The sequence below is a fragment of the Apostichopus japonicus genome, chromosome 5 (assembly GCF_037975245.1).
Source record: "Apostichopus japonicus isolate 1M-3 chromosome 5, ASM3797524v1, whole genome shotgun sequence".
NCBI classification, from domain to species: Eukaryota; Metazoa; Echinodermata; class Holothuroidea; order Aspidochirotida; family Stichopodidae; genus Apostichopus; species Apostichopus japonicus.
Genome location: NC_092565.1, coordinates 12,930,127 through 12,953,936, shown reverse-complemented (window position 1 = coordinate 12,953,936; position 23,810 = coordinate 12,930,127). Strand labels below are relative to the sequence as shown.

The 23,810-nt window shown below is 38.6% G+C and overlaps 1 protein-coding gene across 2 annotated transcripts; it reads left to right on the top strand.

Annotated features, from left to right (window-relative positions):
* The first annotated feature begins 2,662 nt into the window (after window positions 1-2,662).
* On the top strand, window positions 2,663-18,836 carry LOC139967711 (pancreatic lipase-related protein 2-like). 2 transcript variants are annotated; one of them, XM_071971742.1, is made up of 6 exons: window positions 2,663-2,906; window positions 3,561-3,859; window positions 6,305-6,560; window positions 7,456-7,586; window positions 8,628-9,904; window positions 12,821-12,960. In XM_071971742.1, exons 1-5 carry the CDS (start codon window positions 2,831-2,833, stop codon window positions 8,958-8,960), a joined length of 1,095 nt encoding a protein of 364 aa, XP_071827843.1. In that variant the 5' UTR covers window positions 2,663-2,830; the 3' UTR covers window positions 8,961-9,904; window positions 12,821-12,960. The 2 variants fall into 2 exon arrangements, with proteins under 2 accessions (XP_071827843.1, XP_071827842.1); XM_071971741.1 differs by lacking the exons at window positions 2,663-2,906; window positions 3,561-3,859; window positions 6,305-6,560; window positions 7,456-7,586 and adding exons at window positions 15,256-15,511; window positions 15,925-16,055; window positions 17,095-18,836 and having other exon boundaries at window positions 9,539-9,904; window positions 12,821-13,119.
* The last annotated feature ends 4,974 nt before the right edge of the window (window positions 18,837-23,810 follow it).

Genomic DNA, 23,810 nt, shown 5'->3' with positions numbered 1-23,810 from the left:
GAAAAGTCAGCATACTATTTTGAAAACATTCCAAACTAATACCTTCTATTCGTGGAATGCAGAATAACACATACTTTCCATTACATATTAGTAGAAGGCTAACATATGTTATTTACATATATATTCGGAAACTGGCAATTTTTTCTGCTTTGCCTATTTACATCGATTTCTATTAAATCAGAAGAAGATAAAAACTGGTAAAACGGAAATATATTTTTTCATATCTATTATCTTTATATCTCCATACTGGCATTGATATATTCAGCATAGCCTATAATTCCCCTTTCAATTTAATATATTTAACAGACCAACTATTTCTCATTCTTAATTTTATAACGACCTCCTACTTGGTTATATACTGAGATGACATAGGCTTGATCAAAGTGTCCTAGCAAATATTTGGTTATGTCTATATCTTTTTATACCATAAACGAAGTTAAATAATTGTGTCGATTTGCATAGCTTGGTCCACTGTCTGTATTTTTGGTGGTAAGCAGCAGGTGTGGGAGGGGGGAGGGGGTGGAGGGTATAGGAAGAGGGGCTATCGTACTTATCTCAGCTATATACACTGTCATGTGTAATTGCGTAGAATGTTAAGACTAAAGAAACAATACAAATTAATCTTCCCAGACCTGTCTTATTATTGTTTCACTAAAACGAAGGATAGTTTTTTTTTTGGTAACTAATGTAAGATCATCCAAGTGAGTTCCACTCTTTTGAGTTAAGTAAACTGCTTCATCAGAAACCGATCGCAATGGAGCTATTCTTAGACGAAGACACGAGTTCTATGGAAATGACCCTGTCAATATAAGGTAAGAGTGCATGTTATAACAACCTTAGCGAAGGCTAGATCAGTGTTGAAATAAGAGAGATATATTCTAGAATGTCTGCCAATAGAAATTCCTAAGTGTGTCCTAATTAAACTCTTCAATCTACAAGTTTAATTCTCGCTGGTATCTGTTGTACCTGCATTTATTTCTTCCAATAATAAACCCGAAGGCTGCGTATTTTGCAGGTACCGGTCCAGTTTATCGAAGTTAAAGTATGGTTTAATTAATTTTGGAAGGCAAGGATTATTGCGATGCTTTTGTTTTTATCACTGAAAATACAGATATAAAGTTTGAAAAAGAACCTACGCAGGCTTTTTTTGTAGTAGGTAATCAATTGTTAACACTTTCTCCTTCTTATACTTAAAATAGTTATTTTACTGACTTTAACCACATTTTTTTATTACGCACAATGTCAGATAGACAGCCAAAAAACAAACAAACAAACAAGTCTTGTAATAAATATCACAAATCGACGGTCCGCAGCCGATGGTCGCCAGCAAGTGTTGGAGTCGCAAAGATTGTTTCGATGGGTTGCGAGATTTTTCCAGAAACCGCGGAAATAAGATTTAATTTAACTAAAAGAAAAGATATTTTAATAAGTTGCACACGGTGCCCCTTTTGGTACAAATCACAGGATTGCTGAAGCCAAGATCGACGAACACGTGACGAGGAAACAGAGCCAACAATCGCATGGGGAACCATATTCAAGTGGTATTGTAATGATACATTTCACCAAAGGGTAGGGCAGGGGGTGGGGGACGGGTGGGGGAGAAATTGATGATCGACTTCAATGAACTAAAAAAGTTTGGCAACAGGTTCGTAGATTTCAAAGTTTACGGTCCGTTGATATAAATCATAATTATCCTTTTGAAAGATATCAGTACATTTTCAAACTATTCTTTCACACAAGCTTCGCTTCACATTTGGACATATTTAAAACCACTATTTTAAGTCATTCACTGATGAAGCTAAAAAATATCAGCAAAGCTTTTGAACGAAAAGGAGAGCTTTTTGGAGTTTTTAGAGAACTTTGCAATAACTTGGATCTGACGAGAGGTTGTATTACATAAGATTACACATTAATTATGTGACTTTTGATGGAGATGGGAGGACTCATATCCAGTTCAATATCATTTTGAGTCCAGAAATTAAACTTCTCCAGCCAGGGTCGTCACTATAGGAGTAGGAGGTGGGGTGTAGCCGTCCCACACCCCACCACCCACCCGGAATCCGTCCGACCACCAATTCATCATTCCCTCGCGAAAAGGTTGTCGGCAACTTCTAAACTCTTCCGGGAGAAGATCGGCTAGAAATAGTGGTCGCCCGGTATGTTGGGAAGGAGTTGGTACTGTCTGGATTAATATAAATGATGTAAAATTGCGAAAATAATTCAAATTTACCAAATTGCACCATCTTAGATGGTAAATCTTTCCATTTCTGCGAGCTTAGATCATCATCAGATCATCAACGGTAATTGTTGGAAAAAGTGATATCGCCCACTTAAACTATAGGTCGCAAATATGCTTTTGCTTACATGTATACACGTCAACGCGACGTGATTATCTCACTAGCGATTCAGGAAAACGTTTTTACAACTTTTTATGAATACCAACTAAACAGAGCAAGCAGGCTCGATGTAATCTCTGCCATGGATAAAAATGTGGGTCGGTGGATAAGGGTTTGAAATGAGGATTTATCTCAAAGCCTGATCAGATAATACAACCAATGCCCTCTAATATTGTAATGTTACGTAACTGAAGGATTCTCACTGATATTCACTTAGATATAGATGTATATATATATATATATATATACTGGTTGTTTTTGTATGTATTTACTGCTTTGTAGAAACGTACGTGGAATGAAACGACATTCTCCGCATAATATATTTAATGGAGACCACTATTTAGTTCTTTTCGAGTCTTTGAGATTTGTAGGATTTTTCACGTTTGGAGAGTGTAACATTTTATGATTTGTTGCCCCGGTTTTGATCTATCAATATGGAGGATGCAAAGAAAAACAGATTTACTCGGACCATAGTAAAGTCGGCTATTCTCATAGCAACAATTACCCACGGTAAGCATATAATAGATTGTAATATCGAAGAAAAAAACCATTCACGTTATTACTTATTTTGATATATTATTGCTCCTATAAGGAGGAACTAATGATAACGTTGTAGTCTGTTGATGGGTAGAACCTTCCATATGACTATACCTCTGTTATCATAACAACGTTTGCCACATTAAAGATTAACGAGTCGTAGACAACACCCATGCTAATTCGACCGATGGGACAATGGTAGTAGTCCATATTGGCCGTCAGGCCGCCATGTAGTAAGTTGTAAGTATGTGCTTTGGAATTTTATTCCAAAAAAAAACTAAGCGGCTGGATTGGTTTTCTTCAAAATTAGAAAGAAGAACATGTGCTTCAGAACGAAAGTTAAAAGATCGATAGGTCACATTGTCTATTGTTGTTTTAGGGGAAGGGACGGATAAGAGTGTGTGTGTGGGGGGGGAGGAGCCATCACTCCAAGGAATATTGAAGTGACTTGCAGCAAATCCCACAGGTATTATGTACGTCAAGTACTATCAATGTCACACCATTGCAATGCTAATTACCTCCATTCTCGAATTGTAAGTGGACTTTGGATTGAGAGTCGGTATAATAACATCATTCTCTCATTTTATGTATCTCTGTTAATTCCACCTGTCTGTTTATTCTCCGAAGGTGTTAATTCTGAAGAAATTTGTTTTGACAAATTTGGATGTTTCTCGTCCTACCCTCGTTGTCACTCGGCCGAATTCTCTTTCCCACCGAAAAGTCCCGAGGAGATCGAAACCAATATTTATCTCTTCACCAACAAAAATCCCGAACATTACCAAGATATCACTGATTGGCGAACAGATGGTGTGATTTCCGATTCTTTTTTCGATGGTTCTCTCGAGACCAAAGTTCTTATTCACGGTTTTAACGGCAAGATATTGGATGAAATTAACGTCGAAACCAAAGACGCGATTCTTGAAACGGTATGTATATATAATCTATCTAGAAACATTACATCGCAGTTTTCTGTATCGCTATTAACCCCTCCATTTTACCCTCTTGCACCATTGCAAAGTAAGTGATTTTTTTTTTTTTTTTACCGCGTTCGAGGGAAAGTGCCCCATGCGTGATCAGTGGCGTAGCTACGGGGGGCCTGAAATTGCAGACATGAGATCCATATTTTCAGGCTAGGTACATGCTGCTTAGAATACTCGGGAAGTGCCGTTTCCGGCCATCTGGGGGTTTGTAAAGCCAAAAATTTTCTTGTACGCTCCGCGCCAACTGATGATGGCGCTCCGCTTAGATAGTCTTACGTTCAGGCGCGGCTGGACCAGTCAGACCCCCCCCCCTGTCACAAATCCTACATCCGCCCCTGATATGTCATTGAATATTCCACAAAACAACTTTTTATGTCCACGAAACTGTCGAAACATGATTTTCACTACTGGTAGAGATATAAAATATTGGGAATTCTGAATTTCCTGCAAACATGCGGCTGTGCCTGTTCAATACTCACTACTGTATCGCCTTAAAAAATGATGAGTGGAAATAGCTTCTCCAGGACCGTATCGTATCGTGGGTATCGAGTGCGTCTGATATACGAACGTACGTAGTACGTACGTACGTACGTCTATGATGATATGCATTGTACTGTACTGATAAAAACATAGGTGAATTTCACTCCATGGGAGTGATCACTGAGCACATTCCGGTATAAGAGTGAATTTCCACTCCATTGGAGTAAATCTTAACTCCTAATAGAGTTATATTCACTCATATTAGGAGTGAGGGTTAACTCCAATATAGTTAAATTTTACTCTTAATTTGAAGTGCGCCGAGTGATCACTCCAATGGAATGAAATCCACTCATTTGTTTTTAGAGTGTTGCTAGATATACGAAGAAGAAATTTACATACCAATACATGTTATCGGTCATCGATTGGCACAAAAAGCCAGATTCTGATGACAGCTGCCTCAAGAAACCCAATAAATGGCCTAATAAGCACCGAGCCATCAATGTGGACCATTACCGAAACATCGATGCGTGTTAGTCTTCCACCCTCTTCCTCTAATGCTATTTAAGTCCACATGTGGGCATATCCTGCAAATCTACCGGTAGCCCACAGGGGTTTGAGTTGGGAGAAAGGCCTTGACAGCTTGAAACGACAAATGATGCCAACTTCCCTCAAGTTGAAAGTCTGGCTGAGTTGGCAAGGCCAGTCAGCATGAAAGAGAAAAAACCTTTGTTTTGCATTTCTGTCACCAAAGTTGCACATCTTTTTGGTTGCTATTTTGCCTCACAGGTGTCATCTCCTGCGATCTGGGGGGTGCTGAAATCTCAAATTTTCTCTGTACGCTCCGCGCCAACCAAGGTGGCGCTCCGCTTAGATAGTAAACTCCGCCCCCCCCCCCCCACAAGAAAGAACAGCCCCCCATGGCCCCCCACTCAAAAAATCCCAGCTACGCCACTGTGCGTGTAATTTTTTGTAAAATAAATTTGCAAAAAGAGTACACCATCATTCTGATAAAGTGAAGGTGAGAGGGGCACTCTGACTGCATCAATATAGTCTCCATCTGGAAGGGGGCATCCAAGATGAAATGGCCTGGAGTAGCCTGGTAAAAAGTAGTTTGCATCACCACCTACTCCCCAAAGACGTAAATCCCAGCTCATTGCTCGAAATTGCAAATATATGCCCGGCAAACCATGAATACATGATTTATTGGCAATAAATTTTACTCCAAACTTTCACGAAAAGTAGCACCAGATTGCACCGAGGACCTCCATATTTTGTGAAATTTTCCCTAAGGGGAGGGGGGCACCCACTCCCCTTAGACCCCTCCCCCAGGACGACGATTAGGCATTTCCCATCTGGGCCCCCCCTTCGGCGAAATCCTGGATCCGCCACTGCATGTGACGTCAAATCGTTTTGTTATGCTAGTGAGGGCAGCACATACCCCAAATATGGAAGTTGGTTTGGACGACCTAGGATCATAGCATGTCTGATGTAAATCCTTGATTCGTCTTTCAGGCCATTCCATGAAGGTTCATGCCCATACCTTAATCAATCGAAAGCCAACCCATCCCCCAACTTGGTAATCCTGTGCACGCCCGACTTGCCTTGCACCCTTTTCCCGGGACATTTATCCTTCAATTTGAGCATTTCTTTGTCTAAAGCTTTGTCTTTAGAGTAAATGTATTTGGTCAATTTATTGGTGGAATTTCATATTATTGATATGTGCGCATGTGTGGGCTAGTGTTGGATGGGTATTAGGAGAGTGGGGCACATCGTTATATAGTATTCATTGGAGTGGGTGTGGATGTAGCAATGTACCCCATATGCCTTTCAACAGTCGTTGAATAATTCTCTTTGCGTCAACTGATGAGTAAATGATGTTATAATCTTTTAATATTTTGTTTTCCTCACAAGGAACGATGTAATGTGATCATGATCGATTGGTATGGTGGCGCCAAAGTAGAATTCTCTTCCTGGAATCCTTGGGATATATATTACAGAGTCAGACAAAACACTCGTGTGGTTGCCATGGAGATAACTCTTCTACTTACAGAATTGATACTCACGGGCGACCTTAAACCTTCGCGGGTCCATTTAATAGGGCACAGTCTTGGGGCACATTTAGCCGGTTATGTAGGAGAGAACTTGTCGGGTATCCGACGAATTACTGGTAAGTCGCGTGTTGTCGATTATTTGTAGCAGTATTAAATTATTCGTGATTTGTAGCAGTATTAAATTATTCGTGATTTGAAAACAATTCAATGCTTCAGGAAAGTAATTTGGAGAGGTGAAATATGTTCATGGAGATTACAATTTATAGGGCCTACCTAGTTCATGCAAATACGATAATCCCGTACGTTTAGTTTCGATAGATATGTTCTGGAGAAGGGTCTTCTTAGCCTGGCCTCGAATATTCCGTCTCGTAGTTGCCCAATCCCCACACCAGCCCCCAGCCTTCAGCCCCCTCCCCCACCCCTCCCCCAAACCTGCATCCGTGATTTTGATCGGTTTATATACTGATGACAGAGATGACAAGTGATATTGTCTAGCGAAATTTTTCTCTTTATTTCTTATGATCTCATCGCTCCCCATAGGGAGGATGGGATATTTTAGTTCCTTTGCAAGTTGGGCCATATACAGCAATGCCAGTTACCATAGCAACAGTTGCCATGGTAATGGCTAATTATCATGAAAAACTTCTCTCTGGGGGTCACCCATGGTGACTACCCCAGGGTGATCGGAAGTCTAATGACTGATGGAGGGATGAAAACGTGCCCGTGTGGGTGTGGGTGTCCAATTTTGTCTCAAAAACTCCTCCTAAACATTTGGACCGAATTTCTTCAAACTTGGTGGGAAGATACACCAGGATGAAACTTTTTGTCTCGCAGACCGCCCCCCCCCCCTCCTGGGAACCATAGGTTCGAGGTCAAATTTAATGAACAGCTATAACTCTAAGGGGCACATTGAATTAGTAGTACTCTCATCCGATTGCCTGATTGCATATCTAATCATAAATGTGTTCATTTGAAACCAGTGTTTACCTTGTTTTGGTTTTGTTTTTCAAGGTCTTGATCCAGCTGGACCTGGCTTCGATGAGGATCAATTGATCTTTGAAGCAGAGTGTAAACTTGATCCTTCTGACGCTGATTTCGTAGACGTCATTCACACAGACGGTTTCTATGGTAACATGCATCCGGTATGAATAAGAACTACGTTAAGAAAGTTTAGGCGTTTATGAGATGCGCCGATAGTTTCACATCAATACATCAATATGCTAACGATGATAGAATCAAACTCAAATTCAAGTATTTTTAGATTGTATGAAACTTTTAATTTTATTCTTGACATGCTGATATTGAGTTTCAAAATGTTAACGTTATTTGTGATGTACGGGTATTGATACAAAACATATTGTTTTCAACGTTGGCATGGTATAAGTTTTACTTTCAACACTGTTGTCCAGTAAAAGATATTGCGCGGATACCATTCCCGCGTTTTTACAGCGCAAGCTTATGTAATCTTCGGACAAGAATCCGGGTTCTTATTTGAAGTGAGCGGACCGCAGAAAACATTAAAGCAAAATCAACAGCACCATGAAAATATATAATAACACAGAATGAACATTTCTAGCGAAAAATAGGCTCTGGGATGAAGCAGATAGTAACAATATGTGTAAGATACAGGTCCTTCTGAAAATGCGAATTGAACATTTTAAAATACTTTAGAAGTCAAGTTATAAGCTAACAACGTGATTTAAGTAAACTATCAAAAAGCAAGCATGGACAAATGTACTATAATCGATTGAAATTGCTTGCTTCACATATATATACTTAGCAGAAGTTTTCCCTGTTGTCATTATTTCTATGGATGAGGGTTGTTCAAGTAATACATGGGAGAATTATATGTAGTACGTGTTTTTTCGTTGGAAAATCAGCTTTGAGACTCACTCCTCTCTAACCTGTCTTCACTCAAATTAAGAAGTTGCCCATCTCCCTGTCAAAAGGGCTAGCGATGTGTCACTGACCCCTCCCCCCACAGCCCCAACCCCTTCCCAACCCCCGTTGACCTTCTTTCTAATCATCTTTTATGAATCGTTTACGTTTTGCCTGATTTCTAGTTTCCTGTTATTAGCGAGTCCTCAAACGTTTTATTTTCATAGCATATATAAGGTGGAAAAAAGATGAATTAGTTTGCCACATCACGATGAGTTTTCTCTTTTCCATTTAATCTTCTCAAGCTTGGCCATACGGACTTTTTCCCCAACGACGGATTCACTCAGCCAGGATGTAGGTTCACTTTTACTCGTAATCTCTGCGATCATCTCTCGTCTCTGTCTTACTTTCTGGAGAGTGTAACGACAGAATGTCCTTTCATCGGATATCCCTGCAACAGCTGGGAGGAGTTTGAAGACAGCAAATGCCAAAAATGTGGTACAAAAGGCTGCCCTCGGATGGGATACTACGCCGACCAATCACCAGCCAGAGGAACATTCATGATGGGTACTAATTCCAAGGCACCATACTGTAAGAAGGACGCCGGATTACCGAGGGCGTGTTGGTTCTTTTGTTAAATGTGGTGTTGGTGGCTGTCCGAGGTACTTCGAGGGAAACCTTTATGTTGGGTTCTAATTCCAAGGTACCATACTGTAAGGAGGACGCCTGGTTACTGAAGGCGTGTTAGTTCTTTTGTTAAATGTGGTGTTGGTTGCTGTCTGAGAAACTTCGAAGGAAACCTTTTATGTTGGGTTCTAATTCCAAGGTACCATACTGTAAGGAGGACGCCTGATTACTGAGGGCGTGTTAGTTCTTTTGTTAAATGTGTTGGTGGCTGTCCGAGATACTTCGAGGGAAACCTTTATGTTGGGTACTAATTTACCAGTAAGGGAAGACGCCAGGTCTTTATAATTAAAAATGAAAAATTGATAATAAAAAAACTTTCTGTTCGTTCAATTACAGTGACTATTTTCTTTAACAAACTTAAATTTGGTAATAGACATCTCTTATTTCATAAATCAAAGAAAATCGTTGAGAAAAAAGTTCGATTCGATTTTCTCATGTTGAGTATAATACTGAATATATATATATATATATATATATATATATATATATATATATATATATATATATCCATATATATATATATATCCATATATATTTATATATATATATATATAATATTTAAAAAGGATACCAGCTGACCTCTTCTCATCTGTGATTATGATACGCAAGAAAATATAATGATCGCTGAATTTTGATTGGACGATTTTTGGCTGTATATAGTAACTTAATTACCATGATGTAATTCGACGTACCGTACCTCCCGCAAAAATATGTAAATGATTCTCCCAATTGGTTATCTGTCATAGTCGTTGTCTACTTTGGAGAGTCGCTAAGTATTATCAACATTTTTGATTGTTTTCCCGGTTTTGATCTGTCAATATGAAGTATGCAAAGAAAAGCAGATTTATTCGGACCATAATGAAGTCGGCTATTCTCATGACAATATTTACTCAGGGTAAGCATATAAAACATTTTAATATCCTTTTACTTATTTTATTTTGAATTTAGCACCATATTTATTTGAAGAATTCGTCATGCACGAACTGAAGAAAAGAAAGCCATTCTGAAAAAAAGTGTAAAAAAGGTAACTATATCTTGCTAAAGTTTGCGAATCTTGTTTGCCTAGATCTATTTTTCCTTTCTTTTTCTCTTCTTTTGTCTTTCTGTCATTGTTTGTTATCCTTTGTTCTGACTTTTTCTCTGTTTCTTTGTCTATTTTATTTATTTCTGCAAAGCCCATCCTGTATATTGTCATTATTAGTTTGTGTTCATAGTAATAAAAATTTAATGTTTTATTCCAACAACTTTTTTCTTTTTCTTATTTTTGGATTCTTTGAGTCTGTGATATAAATATAGATATGTTGTTTGGATCAGAAATATCAGGTTCCATTATGGATTGTGAAGAAAGTTCCTGAAAAAAATTCTTACACGAAAAGCAAACTCAGTATTAGGCCTATACCATTTTTCTGTGTGTGTGAATATATATATATATATATATATATATATGTATATGTATATGTATATATATATATATATATGTATATGTATATATATATATATATATACATATATATATATATGTATATAACTTTTGGCGCCACGGAAATAATATAGACCATTCGGAAACGAATCTGAATGTTTGTTGACCTTGTGATATCTAAGAAAAAACAAGAAGAAAAGTAAAAAATATATCAAAGAAATATTGCACGCAATATAATGATTATAAGTGGGCGTATATTGTCCTTTCTGGCAATCGCCTTTCACGATTGGTCAATAGGAAAATTTCCAAAGACAAAATGGCCGGGATAATACGTGTACGAATACATGTACGTATAGGCAAGGGGTTGTTGACTTGAGGCCGGGGGAGGGGGGGGGTAACGGGGAATTTGATGCCAAACATTAAAATAAGGGTAAATCGCCTTACATACCTAATAACTAAGTAAATATCTTAGGTAACAATCTCGTACATTTTCAAGGATCAGTGTGTGTCGCAAAATAAAGTTTTAAATAGGACATGATACTAAAAACAAGGCTGTCAACACAGTGTTTTTGTTACCGTTTCCTTTACTTCAAGAAAATATTTATATAAGATTAAAGAAGGATGAATATTTAAGCAGTTGTATAGTAATCTACTTCTATACCAACCGAATCAAAGGTTTGCAATGTATGCTTGTTTATTATATTCTATGACATGTTTGTGTCACAAAATGAACACTTGAATACCAATAGTAATAACAATAAATAAGAATGGTTGAAGACGCTCCGAACGAGGCAGTTGGGCGATATCATAAAAACATTAAAAAAATATATGCTCAAGGGGGGCGGCTGCCCTCTTCGCCCCCCCCCCTTGGCTACGCGCCTGAATTAAGTTATATACAAGGTACATGGGTGGGTGGGTGGGTGGGGAGGGTGGGGGCTGAGAAGTTACGTCGTCCCGGGGAGTAGTCTTAGGGGAGATTGTCCCTCGTATTGTAGAGAAAAAGTGGGAAAAAGGAAAGTCCTTTTGTGCCAAAATGGTGTTATTGTTATTGTTTCTTAAATAATGTGGTTGTTTTTCAAGAAGGGAAGTTTTAATAACTAGTATTCGATGAAAGTAGTTAGAAATTCAACATTTCGTCGATCATATATTTTTTCATCATCACTACGACGAATGTCGAAGGAAAACCAGTTTTGTGCAGTTTGTACCCCAAATAGTTGATAACTCGACATTAAATATATTTTTGTTAAGCGGATTCTAATCACAATCAACATCTATAAATTTATCAAAAGCAAACCAGAAAGCTGATCTAATCTAAAGTTAATAATATTTGTAATAGTAATACCCTCGACTAACGTTATCACGGAGGAGGCTAAGCTGTCGGCAACGTCCAACTTATCGAAACTTATCATCACGTGCATGCACAAGATCATGTGTAGACGGTAGCGTTCGCAAATGGTTGGGGTGAGGAGAGGGAGAGGGGGGTGGGGATTGCACCCACCTCCCATCGTAGATATGTCAGGCGATATTTTTCATAATAGCAGGGACATTATTAGACCACTACTACGGATATACCCCTCCCCCCTTTATTTTCAACCTCATAACAATGTATTTATTACCATAACCTTTGCTTCAAGAGTTACTCAATATATAAACCTATTTTATAGTCTAACTGTGCCTCCGAAAGCACCACTTGACGTCTGATTTTGTATTATTATTTTCTTGAGGGGGGGGGGGGGGCACCCCACGCCTCTTACATGGGAGTTTTCTTCATTGACCCAGGTACAGAACCCCTTACTTTTAAGAAATCCCTAATACCCCCTGGCCCTTCATAAAGGTTCAGTCCCTATACCTAAATCAGTCAGGGAAATTTTGAACCCCAACCCCCCTCCCCAACGCAAACACACACACGTCATTGAAATATTTTATTAGATACTGTGTTTAGTACACGTTCCGCTACGGAATGGGATCGTGATGCTGCAAAAACTTGTAATACTGGCAAAGATTCTGCATCAGTTACCCATCTATGTGAATATAAAAGATCTGCGGTCAACGCGTTGTGGTCAAGTGGTTAAGGCAGTGGACTTGTGATCTAAGGGTTGCAGATTCGAGTCTTGGCCATATCATTGCGTTGGGTCCTTGCGCAAGGCACTTTATCTCCATTGCTTCTCTTTACCCAGGTGAATAAATGGGGACCTGTGAGATAAAACTGTCAGCTGGGCACTGTTTAGCTGCTGCCATGTGGAGGGATTGTCGTTATGTTTGACAGGTTATCGTTGACCAGAGTAATATTGTGATGCGCCTTGAGCACCGTTATCGGTAGATATGTCTGCGCTTCATAAATCCTCAATAATATTATTATTAATAATAACTGTCTCTCTTTCTTCTCCGAAGGTGTTAATTCTGAAGAAATTTGTTTTGACAACTTTGGATGTTTTTCGTCCTACCCTCGTTGTCACTCGGCCGAATTCTCCTTCCCACCGAAAAGTCCCGAGGAGATCGAAACCCATATTTATCTCTTCACCAACAAAAATCCCGAACATTACCAAGATATCACTGATTGGCGAACAGATGGTGTGATTTCCGATTCTTTTTTCGATGGTTCTCTCGAGACCAAAGTTCTTATTCACGGTTTCAACGGCAGGATATTGGATGAAATTAACGTTGAAACTAAAGACGCGATTCTTGAAACGGTAAAGTATACATGAACTATGGTAACCTTATCGCGATTACGAAACCGTATGAATTCTCTTGCACCTGTAGCTTGGTTTGGTGGGGTGGGGTGGGGGATTTTTTTCAATCACACGTATAATTCATTACCTCAAGAGTTTTTATAAGCACAACAGTCTAAAGTCTAATTACAAGCCGCCTTGCATGTCAGAATGGATTATATGTGACGTCTAAACGTCTACGTTATCTTTCAGGTGGAAGATACACCCCCCCCCCCCTCGCCCTGTATGGGATTCGGTTTTGACACCGAGGATAGCCCATATCTCAATCATTCGGGGGAAGTTCGGGGAAAGTCATTCGCCTCCCCACCTGTCATTTGCACAGTGGTGACTTGTATCCCATTCCCGGGCCGCGAATATTTTTTTCCCAAACTGAACTGACACTACATTATTTCCTCGATTCTGATTGGCTCTCAGCGAGCACGTGATATACTTTAGTATTCAACATAGATCCCTCCATACTCTGTCGATATCAGTATGATCAACACGAACAAATTAAAGATATTCACATTAGCAACTTCCCAGAACTTTTGGTAGGTATATATGAACGAAAGTATATAGTGTTCTTAACACAATGAAGCAACTTTTTCCAACTATACTGCGCCCATTATAGGCAGTCCTCGGTCGTTTGTTTACTCGCTTGACTCCGCTCTATACACAACACATGTAATGTAGCCTATTGTACTGTGTATAGTATACAACACAATAAAACACAGTGCATTTGTAATTGTATACATGTAGCCGATGTACATATGTACGTAGCCTACATGTACATTCGGAGTTGCGATACTTTTAGTTATATAATCATAAATTCAAAAAAGTATTCAGTCAATGAATCATGATATGCCTAGTCGAATATGCAGTGGCCATGAAGACGCCAAGCGAGTGTGTGCCAGCCAGTGAGTGTACACAAACAAGGCATTTGACGATATGTCTGTGTCTTTTGAGTTGTTAACTAGTTGTATATTATACAAATAATGAATGGTTATGAGTGCAATAGTGCAAATATTTCATTAGTTGAAAGATGGAATGTTCCATTCAACGAGGCGCAGCCGAGTTGACAAATTACATCTTTCAACGTATGAATTATTTGCACTATTGCACGAGTGGAAACCATTCATTATTCGTTTTATACAACATATTATATTAAGATTGGTAAAATGCACTCAGATTGTTTTGAACAGACAGGTTTCTCTGCTCTCTTACCATTGAAAAAGTGCTACCAAAAAAGTATAACCCATGGTTCTATTTCATAGAGTGGAATAGAGCGGATTTTGCATGCAATCAACGAGCAATTGACCAATCAAATGACCAGAATACAATTAGGTGTTGTATAAAGCCTTATAACCTATACGTACGGAAACCTATACGGGAACATATTGGCTCACTGAGAGCCAATCAGAATCGAGGAAATAATTTCAGTGTCAGTTCAGTTTGGGGAAAAAATATTCGCTCCCGGGCCACATAAATTACATACGTCATTCCTTAACTGGAAACCAGTATACTGACGCAATGTTAAAGGCATTGAAGACTCGCCCCAAACCGCGTGCGGCCATCTGAAAAAGTTAACTTTCCGTTGCTTGCTAGTGACGATTTGTTCGTGTCGTTACAAAATGCAGACAGTACAGTAATGAAACGTGATACCTTGTTATCTTTAGCTGGACCTGAGATGTCCATCGCTATATAGTTTGTACACTGTGCTGTGGGTATTGACCGCAGCTGTATGTACTGACTGTAGACTAGTGTCTAATTACCGATGGTAGCAAGCTGTGTGTGTGTTTTTGGGGGGATCGATGGTGGTGTCTAACACTTCTGTTACACCTCATTCGAAACTAGGTCAGATAACCGGTATTAGACGTTTCTTTTGCGCGAGTCTTCACACCCTTTAAGTAACGTTTGTTTTCTGTAGAGTGAATGCATTTGTGGAATTTTCATATTATGGCTAGTTTTGGATGGGTATTAGGAGAGTGGGGTACATCGTAATGTGGTATTTATTGGAGCGGGTGTGGAGGTAGGAATCTATCCATATGCCCTTCAACGGTTTTTTGCGTCAACTGATGAGTAAATTATGTTATAATCTTTCACTTTTCTCCTCACAAGGAACGATGTAATGTGATCATGATCGATTGGTATGGTGGCGCCAAAATAGAATTCTCTTCCTGGAATCCTTGGGATATATATTACAGAGTCAGACAAAACACTCGTGTGGTTGCCATGGAGATAACTCTTCTACTTACAAAATTGATACTCACGGGCGACCTTAAACCTTCGCGGGTCCATTTAATAGGGCACAGTCTTGGGGCACATATAGCCGGTTATGTAGGAGAGAACTTGTCGGGTGTCCGACGAATTACTGGTAAGTCGCATGTTGTCGATAATTTGTAGCAGTATTAAATTATTCGTTAGTGATTTGAAAACAATCGACGCTCCAGGAAGAAATTTGGAGAGGTGAAATATGTTTCTGGAGATTACAATTATAGAGCCTAGTTCATACAAATACGATAATCCCGTACGTTTTGTTTCGATAGATATGTTATGGAGAAGGGTCTTCTTAGTCTGGCGTTGGATACTCAGTCTCGTAATTGCACAATCCTCTCACCAGCCCCTTGCCTTGTTCATTCCTCCGCAACCCCCACCCCCCAACCTCCAGCCTTCAGCTCACCTACTCTATGATTTTCATCAGTTCATATACCTAACACACAGATGGCAAGTGATCTTGTTTAACGCATTTTTTCTACATATTTCTTACTTTTGGTTTTCTTTTTCAAGGTCTTGATCCAGCTGGACCTGGCTTCAATGAGGATCAATTGATCTTTGAAGCAGAGTGTAAACTTGATCCTTCTGACGCTGATTTTGTAGACGTCATTCACACAGACGGTTTCTATGGTAACATGCATCCGGTATGAAAACAAAAATACGTTAAGAAACTTAGACGTTTTATGAGAGGTGGCATTTGTTCCACAATTCCAGAATGTATATCAACAAAAATCAATATGTTAACGACGATAGGTTTTAAACCCAAATTAATTTTTTTTTTTAGATTGATAGAAATCTGTATATTTTATTCTTGACATGCTGATATTGACTTTCAGCATGTAAACGTTATTTCTGATGAACTGATGTACAAAACATATTGTTTTCAACATTGGCATGCTATAAGTTTTACTTTCAACACTGTTGTCGAAATACAGTGAGAGATATCGCACAGATATACCATTCCCGCGTTTTTACAGCGCAAGCTTATTTTATCTTCGGACATCATCCGGGTTCTTGTTTGAAGTGAGCGGACCGCTGCAAACATGAAAGCAAAATTAAACAGCACCATGAAAATATATAATAACGCAGAATGAACATTTCTAGCGAAAAATAGGCTCTCGGACGAAGCAGAAAGCAAAATATTGTAGAGTTACATAACACTGGAACAACTTCCATCTGCACAGGTTTCTACCCCTTTTTTTAAGATGCAGGTCCGTTTGAAAAGGCGAATTAAACATGTTAAAATACTTTAGTAGTTAAATTATTATCTAGCAATGTGATTTAATTAAATTATTGAAAAGCAAGCATAGACAAATTTATTTAAAATCAACTCAAATTGCTATGCTTCACCTATATGCTTTAGCAGAAGTTTTCCCTGTTGTCATTATTTCTATACTGAAATCACCCACTTCTTCTTATCACCCACTTCTTCTTATCACCGACTTCTCTGCCATTCCGAAGTTCAGTTTCTGCATTGGCGACATAATTGTCATCTTTTAAACATCGTTTACGTTTTGCGTGATTGCTAGTTTCATGTTATCAGCGAGTCCTCAAACAAGTGTCACTACATTGTTACGTTATATTTTCATTTTTGTGTAGCATATAAAAATAAAAAGTGAAAAAAAGCTGAATTAGTTTGCCGCATCACGATGAGTTTTCTCTTTTCCATTTAATCTTCTAAAGCTTGGCCATACGGACTTTTTCCCCAACGACGGATTCACTCAGCCAGGATGTAGGTTCACTTTTACTCGTAATCTCTGCGATCATCTCTCGTCTCTGTCTTACTTTCTGGAGAGTGTGACGACAGAATGTCCTTTCATCGGATATCCCTGCAACAGCTGGGAGGAATTTGAAGACAGCAAATGCGATAAATGTGGTACAGAAGACTGCCCTCGGATGGGATACTACGCCGACCAATCACCAGCCAGAGGAACATTCATGATGGGTACTAATTCCAAGGCACCATACTGTAAGGAGGACGCCGGATTACCGAGGGCGTGCTGGTTCTTTTGTTAAATGAAGTGTTGGTGTCTGTCCGAGATACTTCGTTGGGTTATAATCCTCCTGTATGGGAAGACGCCTGGTCTTTATAATTATAACTGTTTCTTTGTTCAATTACAGTGACTATTTTAAACAAATTTAAACTTGATATTAGACAACTTTTACTTCATAAATCAAAGACAATCAGTAAGAAAAAAAAAAGTTCGATTCGATTTTTTCATGTGGAGTATAATACTGAATATATATATATATATATATATATATATATATATATATATATATATATATATATCTATATCTATATATATATATATATATATATATATATATATTTATATATATATATATACGTGTTGGTTCTTTTGTTAAATGCAGTGTTGGTGGATGTCCGAGATACTTCGAGGGAAACCTTTGGGCACTAATTGGGTACTAATTGGGTATTGTTTGGTACTAATTTCCCTGTAAGGGATGACACCTGGTCTTTATAATTGAAACTGTTTGTTGGAGTTGACTTTTGGGTGGTTGTCCTTCGAGAGGCAAATTTCAAGGCACCACACTGTAGGGACTGCCGAGGACGAGTTGGTTCTTTTGTTATACAAGCAGCTTGTAATATTTGATAGTTTGGGCAAATTTCTCATCCGATTCGGTACTTAAACACCTTTTGCACCACCAATATGATAACTAGCTTAATTTCATATCGGAGGAATCAGGAAATTAAGAAGAATGAGGAAAGAAACAAAAACCTTCAATTTAATTTGATAATGTGATTATTGCTATATAAAACGTGTCTATCAGGAGCGTGGCTAGGCATCTTGTTTTAAGGGGAGGGCGATGCTTTTTTCAGACATAACTTATTTTATACCAAAAAATAAAGAAGACAAACATGACAATTTGTTTTCGAGGAAAAAGGGGGGGGTGTGGCAATTGTTGTTTTTGAGTTTGAAGAAATTGAGAAACAAAAGTTAACAGAAATTTAAAGAAAGGGAACAAATTAGTTTAGGTTTGTTTTGGAGACAAAAATATGAGTATGCGCGTCGAAATATAACCTTATATATGATAATTTGATAGGTTTGTTTTATTCTCAATTAACATTAATGCTATTTATGGAGACCATTTATATATCTTATTTGGCAATCGTTCAAAAAATGAATTATAAATATGCATGTCTATATATAAAAAAAATATATATAAAAAACAGCTGGATTGTGTATTAGAATTGACGTCAGTAATAGACCTATATCTTGAATAAATTGTCAGTAATCGGAAACGTTTGTTTCTCAAGTTTTGATTGCCTTTTTTTTCGGGTCAACTTGACCCTGGGTGTAATTCATAAATTTTCAAGCGGAAGGAATAAATTCATATATCACTCTGTATCTACTATGAAAGAAGAAAAGGTAAAGGAAACAGAATATAAATGAAAAATGTAAAAACAACAATTATTAACTACTCAGTTATTTAAGACAGGCAGAACCGAGCCACTATACTGTAAAAAAACCTTTAATATTCAAGTCTATAGACAACAGAAACGGAAATAATCTTGACGTATACATATAGGTTCGGTCGAGGGGGGGGGTGTGGGGTGGAAGGGGGTGGAGGTATCGGTTGGGGGAAAGCTGGTACTTTGTGTCATGGTGTTGTTAGTCTCTGTCACTGAGCTATTTGTCTAATTTTGTACCGCTCAAACAATTACATTTATTCGTCTTCGTCACAATTTCACGATTAATTTGCATTTCTGTTAACCATCATAGCAAACATGGTAAAAAACAAAACGTATTAGCGGTGACACTACACAGAATAATTACGGTCATAAAATAACGAGAAAAAGGTGGGTGGGTTGGGGTATAGGTGGTAGTTCTCACTAAAAGTCAGAAAAGTCACCATTTCATGATATACTGTGCTGTTTCTTTTCTTTAAAAGTCACTTTTTCATCGCAATCGAATACAATATGCCAAACTCGTTACAAAAGTCACGTGTTCTGACAACTGGCCTACTGCATATTCATCAGCCGTCACTGGTGGCACCCAGTCGGCTTGAAGCTTGGTTAGTACCATTATGTTGATAGGGGTAACGCAAGTTAGCTTTAAATACAAACAAAAGTGGAAATATATCTATAACGCAAATCAACTGCTTGCACGGCAGATGACGTATAAGGAACACACGTATTTGTTCAAGCATTCTGAAATAAAGTTCTCATTCGACTTCTCAAACATGTATATAACATGCCAACCTTACGCATTATGAATAGAACCCCCGTGACAAATCCTACGCATCACGAGTATACTCGTATGGAGTTCTATAGAACTCCCTTGTCTTGTGACAAATCCTACGCGGTACAAGTAGGACCCTTGCTATATCATCTGCGAATTAATAAAAGTTACACATCCGGAGTTTATGCATGCTAAGTTCTTCAATACCGCCTTCACTACCTTTCGGGGAAGCATTTAATACTGTAGTTTTGATTTCCACTCTGTACTCGCATGTCCTGCTTCAATGTAGTAACATTGACAGTATGAACAGTACGAATATCATGTTTCTATCAGAAAAGGGGTAGGTACCGTTTGTATTATCACAGTACAAGTGCTATAAGCTTGATATGAGAGGAGCGCATCGATTGGTATTAGCAAATTTATATTGTCCCAAGTGGCTGCTGTTGGCGAATTTTTTGTTTTTTTCTTACTACCAACATCTTAGTTCATTAACTTTTCTTTGATATTGTTATTGTCTGATTGAGTACTCATCTATGTCCGTGTATTATTTTGAAGTTTACTCAAATACCGGCAGAAAAGTAGCTTTGCAAACCCAAGATTATAAAAAATAGGCTTTCACTGTTGACCTGCACTTGAAGTACGAATACGAACAACTTCCCGGAAATGCCACCAATAAACTTTGATATCCAAATAAAAATCACGAATTGTCTACTTAATGCCAAATACTATACTTCACAACCAATTGCGTTGAAACCTGTGTTGTTATGCATATCACATCAGGTATACCGGGAAAAGTGTATTGTGTAGTTTTCTATTAAAGAATGAACCGTACGTAGTTATTTCATAGGCTGTGTGCTACAATGATTCGGAATACAATTACTTTTCAATTGCGTCAGCCTTTCCTGTTTTGTATGCTTGCATGGGCGTAATGAGAGCCAGGTCGGAACCCGGGGACAATTATGTCATCGGCCCACTTTTTGAAGCGTTTTATCTTAAGCATGCTATGGTAACTCTCAATATTTCCCGAACCCCCTAAATGACCCCTGAGGTGGAGGCTGTAGCCTAATGCTTGTTTCTAATATTTAAAGGTTCATAAAATCATGCATATGGATCAGGGGGTCCTTCTGATTCTATACAGCAAGGATCAAATCGTTACTATTCATTCGGGCATGATTTTGCCTCCGTAGGCCAATGCTGATTTCTATGAGGTGCTTTTAAAATTATAACACTAAAATCATTAATTTTATTCAAAACTACGGGAAAGAGGTAAGCAAAAGATTACGTTTGTTTATGTCGAAATGCCCCCTATCTAAAGATAACGGCGTTTTGTCAATATTATTGGTTCGAAATCAATCGTCCCGAGATATATTTTTCTGTCAAAGAAGCCTAGAGAAAATCCAAACATTTCAAACACGATCATTTTTTTGCCCAAATTCCTCAGTTTATAGAGTGTAACGAAATATTTCGATGGTATTAATTCCATAACAATATAGTAAAGATAATCTACGATCGTTTTAGAGGCTAAAGGTGAAAACAATCGGTTTTTCAAAATTCCAGGGAAAATGGAAACTTGGTCATAGCTGTTACTGGGCGTTTTATCAAACATTGTATAAGAGAGCGATTGACGCATCTTGCCAGTGATACGTGATTTCAAAGGAAAAAACAAACCTTTGTTGTTCATAAATGTTTTCTGGTTTTGTATTGTTCCTCGGAAGTTGCATGCTAAGCGATAGAAGTGTTTAAAGAGGGCGCTCGACGCATCTTGCCAGTGATACGTGATTTCAAAGCAGTCAAATCAAACCTTTGTTATAAATGTTTTCCGGTTTTGTGTTGTTCCTCGGAAGTTGTATGCTAAGCGATAGAAGTGTTCAATGTTGTAATCGTAATTTTTTTTTTCAAAAATGGAACGGAGGGTGATAAAATACTGCCCGATACTGTTGTTTTACTGGTTGTTGTATATTAGTAGTTTTCAACCCCAATCGCGCCGAGAAATGAGCTAAGCAGATTCAGGAAACGTTGTCTTGACCATTACTTTAGCAACTAGTCAATCAAAAGAATTTATATCTTTTTTAAAAAAGGTTACTCTACCCACTTCGGTAAAGAAATTGGTTATATTGTACCAACACCGTTGGGTAATGACATCTTCAACTGTTGTGGAAAACGCACTAACCAACCCACTCCTTCCCCTTACCACCCTCCTCTCCACATCTTAGCAATTAATCACATATTAAATGTAATACGCAGTGCTACACAATAATGAGAGAGAAATAACCCTAATGTAAGCATAATTTATAAGGCCTTTTCAGGCCTAACATTTGACTGAACTCCACTTTCAATTGATGCTAAAACCTCCCGTGTATCTGTTGAGAAATGCTTGTTTCTAATATTTAAGGTTCATAATGGAAGGAAAGAGGTATAGGCATGGAAAAAGGAAACTGCCTTCACTGGGGTTTGAGCCCTAGACATGGAGTTTGTCTTGCTCTTCGGGTACAGAGCACTCACCACTGAACCACTGTAACTGTTGAATATGTGTTTATAAGTCTTGCCTTATTTGCAGAATATACTTTTGTGCGTGAGTCACATTCGCAAGAGGTGGGGAGGGTTGGGGGGGAGGTGCAGGGTGGAGGGGGAGATCCCCATGTTCCAAAGTGTTTTCGGGAAAAAATGGTTCAGTCGGTATTTTGTTACAGTCAGTCGTGAAAAAATGACACCACTCCTCCGAGCACAACACCCCCCCCCCCCCCGCCCTCCACTTCCACCTGCAGGTGTTTGGACCTAGTTATAGACAAATACATAGTTATAGTTTTATTTGGATGATCGCATTTGTCCAATGGAAATGTTTAGCGTCTGACAGACAATATTGAAACCGTTATGTATTTTATAATTTTTCTTATCCAGTGAATTTGGTACTTCTAAAAAATGTAATTTGATGCGGGTGAGTAACTTACTAGCTTTTTTACTTGGATGAGATATTTGAAGGTATATACATCCCGGGTATTTACTTGTGAGTTGCATACTGCAACACTGATCGAAATAGTGCAGACACACTTATATCTGTATATGACAACTTCTGCCGGCAGGCATGACCTAATTTACATTTCTGCAGAGCGGATTCAGGTCGGTTACAGAATCTATCGGAAAAGCGGATACGGGAGTAGTATATATCGTGCCACTTCACCACCCCCCCCTCCCTCGGGAGTCCAAACGGGGCGTCATTTTGGGAGTCCACACGGGGCGCCATTTCGAGAGCTCGAACGGGGCGCCATTTCGGGAGTCCAAACGGGGCGTCTTTTCGGCTACAATACCTGCAATAACCTAACGTGTCCAACGTATCAAATACTGTATGCGACAATATCGAATACACCCCCGGGATACCGGTACTGTACATGCATTTTGCATAGCGGTATATGTCTTTGCAATAGTCAGTTTTGCTTAAACAAGCGTCTACAACGTGGACAACTAAAAGTATGATTCATATCTTTGACATAACTAAAATGACTTTCGTGGTAGTTTACATACATACTATCCGGAAATCGACAATGAGATCTACGAAGTAATTTGGCAATTGGTTTGAGAAGGAAACACTTTCTCTTCGTTCGCATATTGCGTGGCGTTACGTTCGGTTCCAACTCGTACACGTAAATGTTACATTGGAAACATTTTTCAAATTCGTTTAGTTCTTGAAAGGATACACTTTCGAACGTACTCACCCCATGTTTGCCGCCCGTAGCGGCTTGATACCTGGCAAACATAGCTTTTTGGAGTTTCTTCAAAGTTTGCTCTGTCTCCCGTTTTCAAATGGACAGCTAAACATCTAAACAAGCACAAATTATCTCGAAACACAACGTTTGTTCTGGGGTTATGTGTCATTGCCAAAATGTGTCGATGTTTTTTTTTATTTTATTTTTTTATATAAAATCGGGTAGATTGGATGGTGGTGTACCGACCAAAGGAAAATCACCCAGTTTATTGACGTAAATACTCACATCCGTTACATACTTCAATACCCAAGCAGAATCCCCCATCTCGAATGTTACCAACACTTCGATATCACTAGTCCTAAATTGTAGTGTAACGTAGTCGATGTCTTGACGGGTATACCTATAACGTAAGGGCGTTCAAAGAGTCTGTGATTATTGTTAGAAGCATGAAAGTACCTCAATTCCTGATTTACTCTATGACGCATTATAA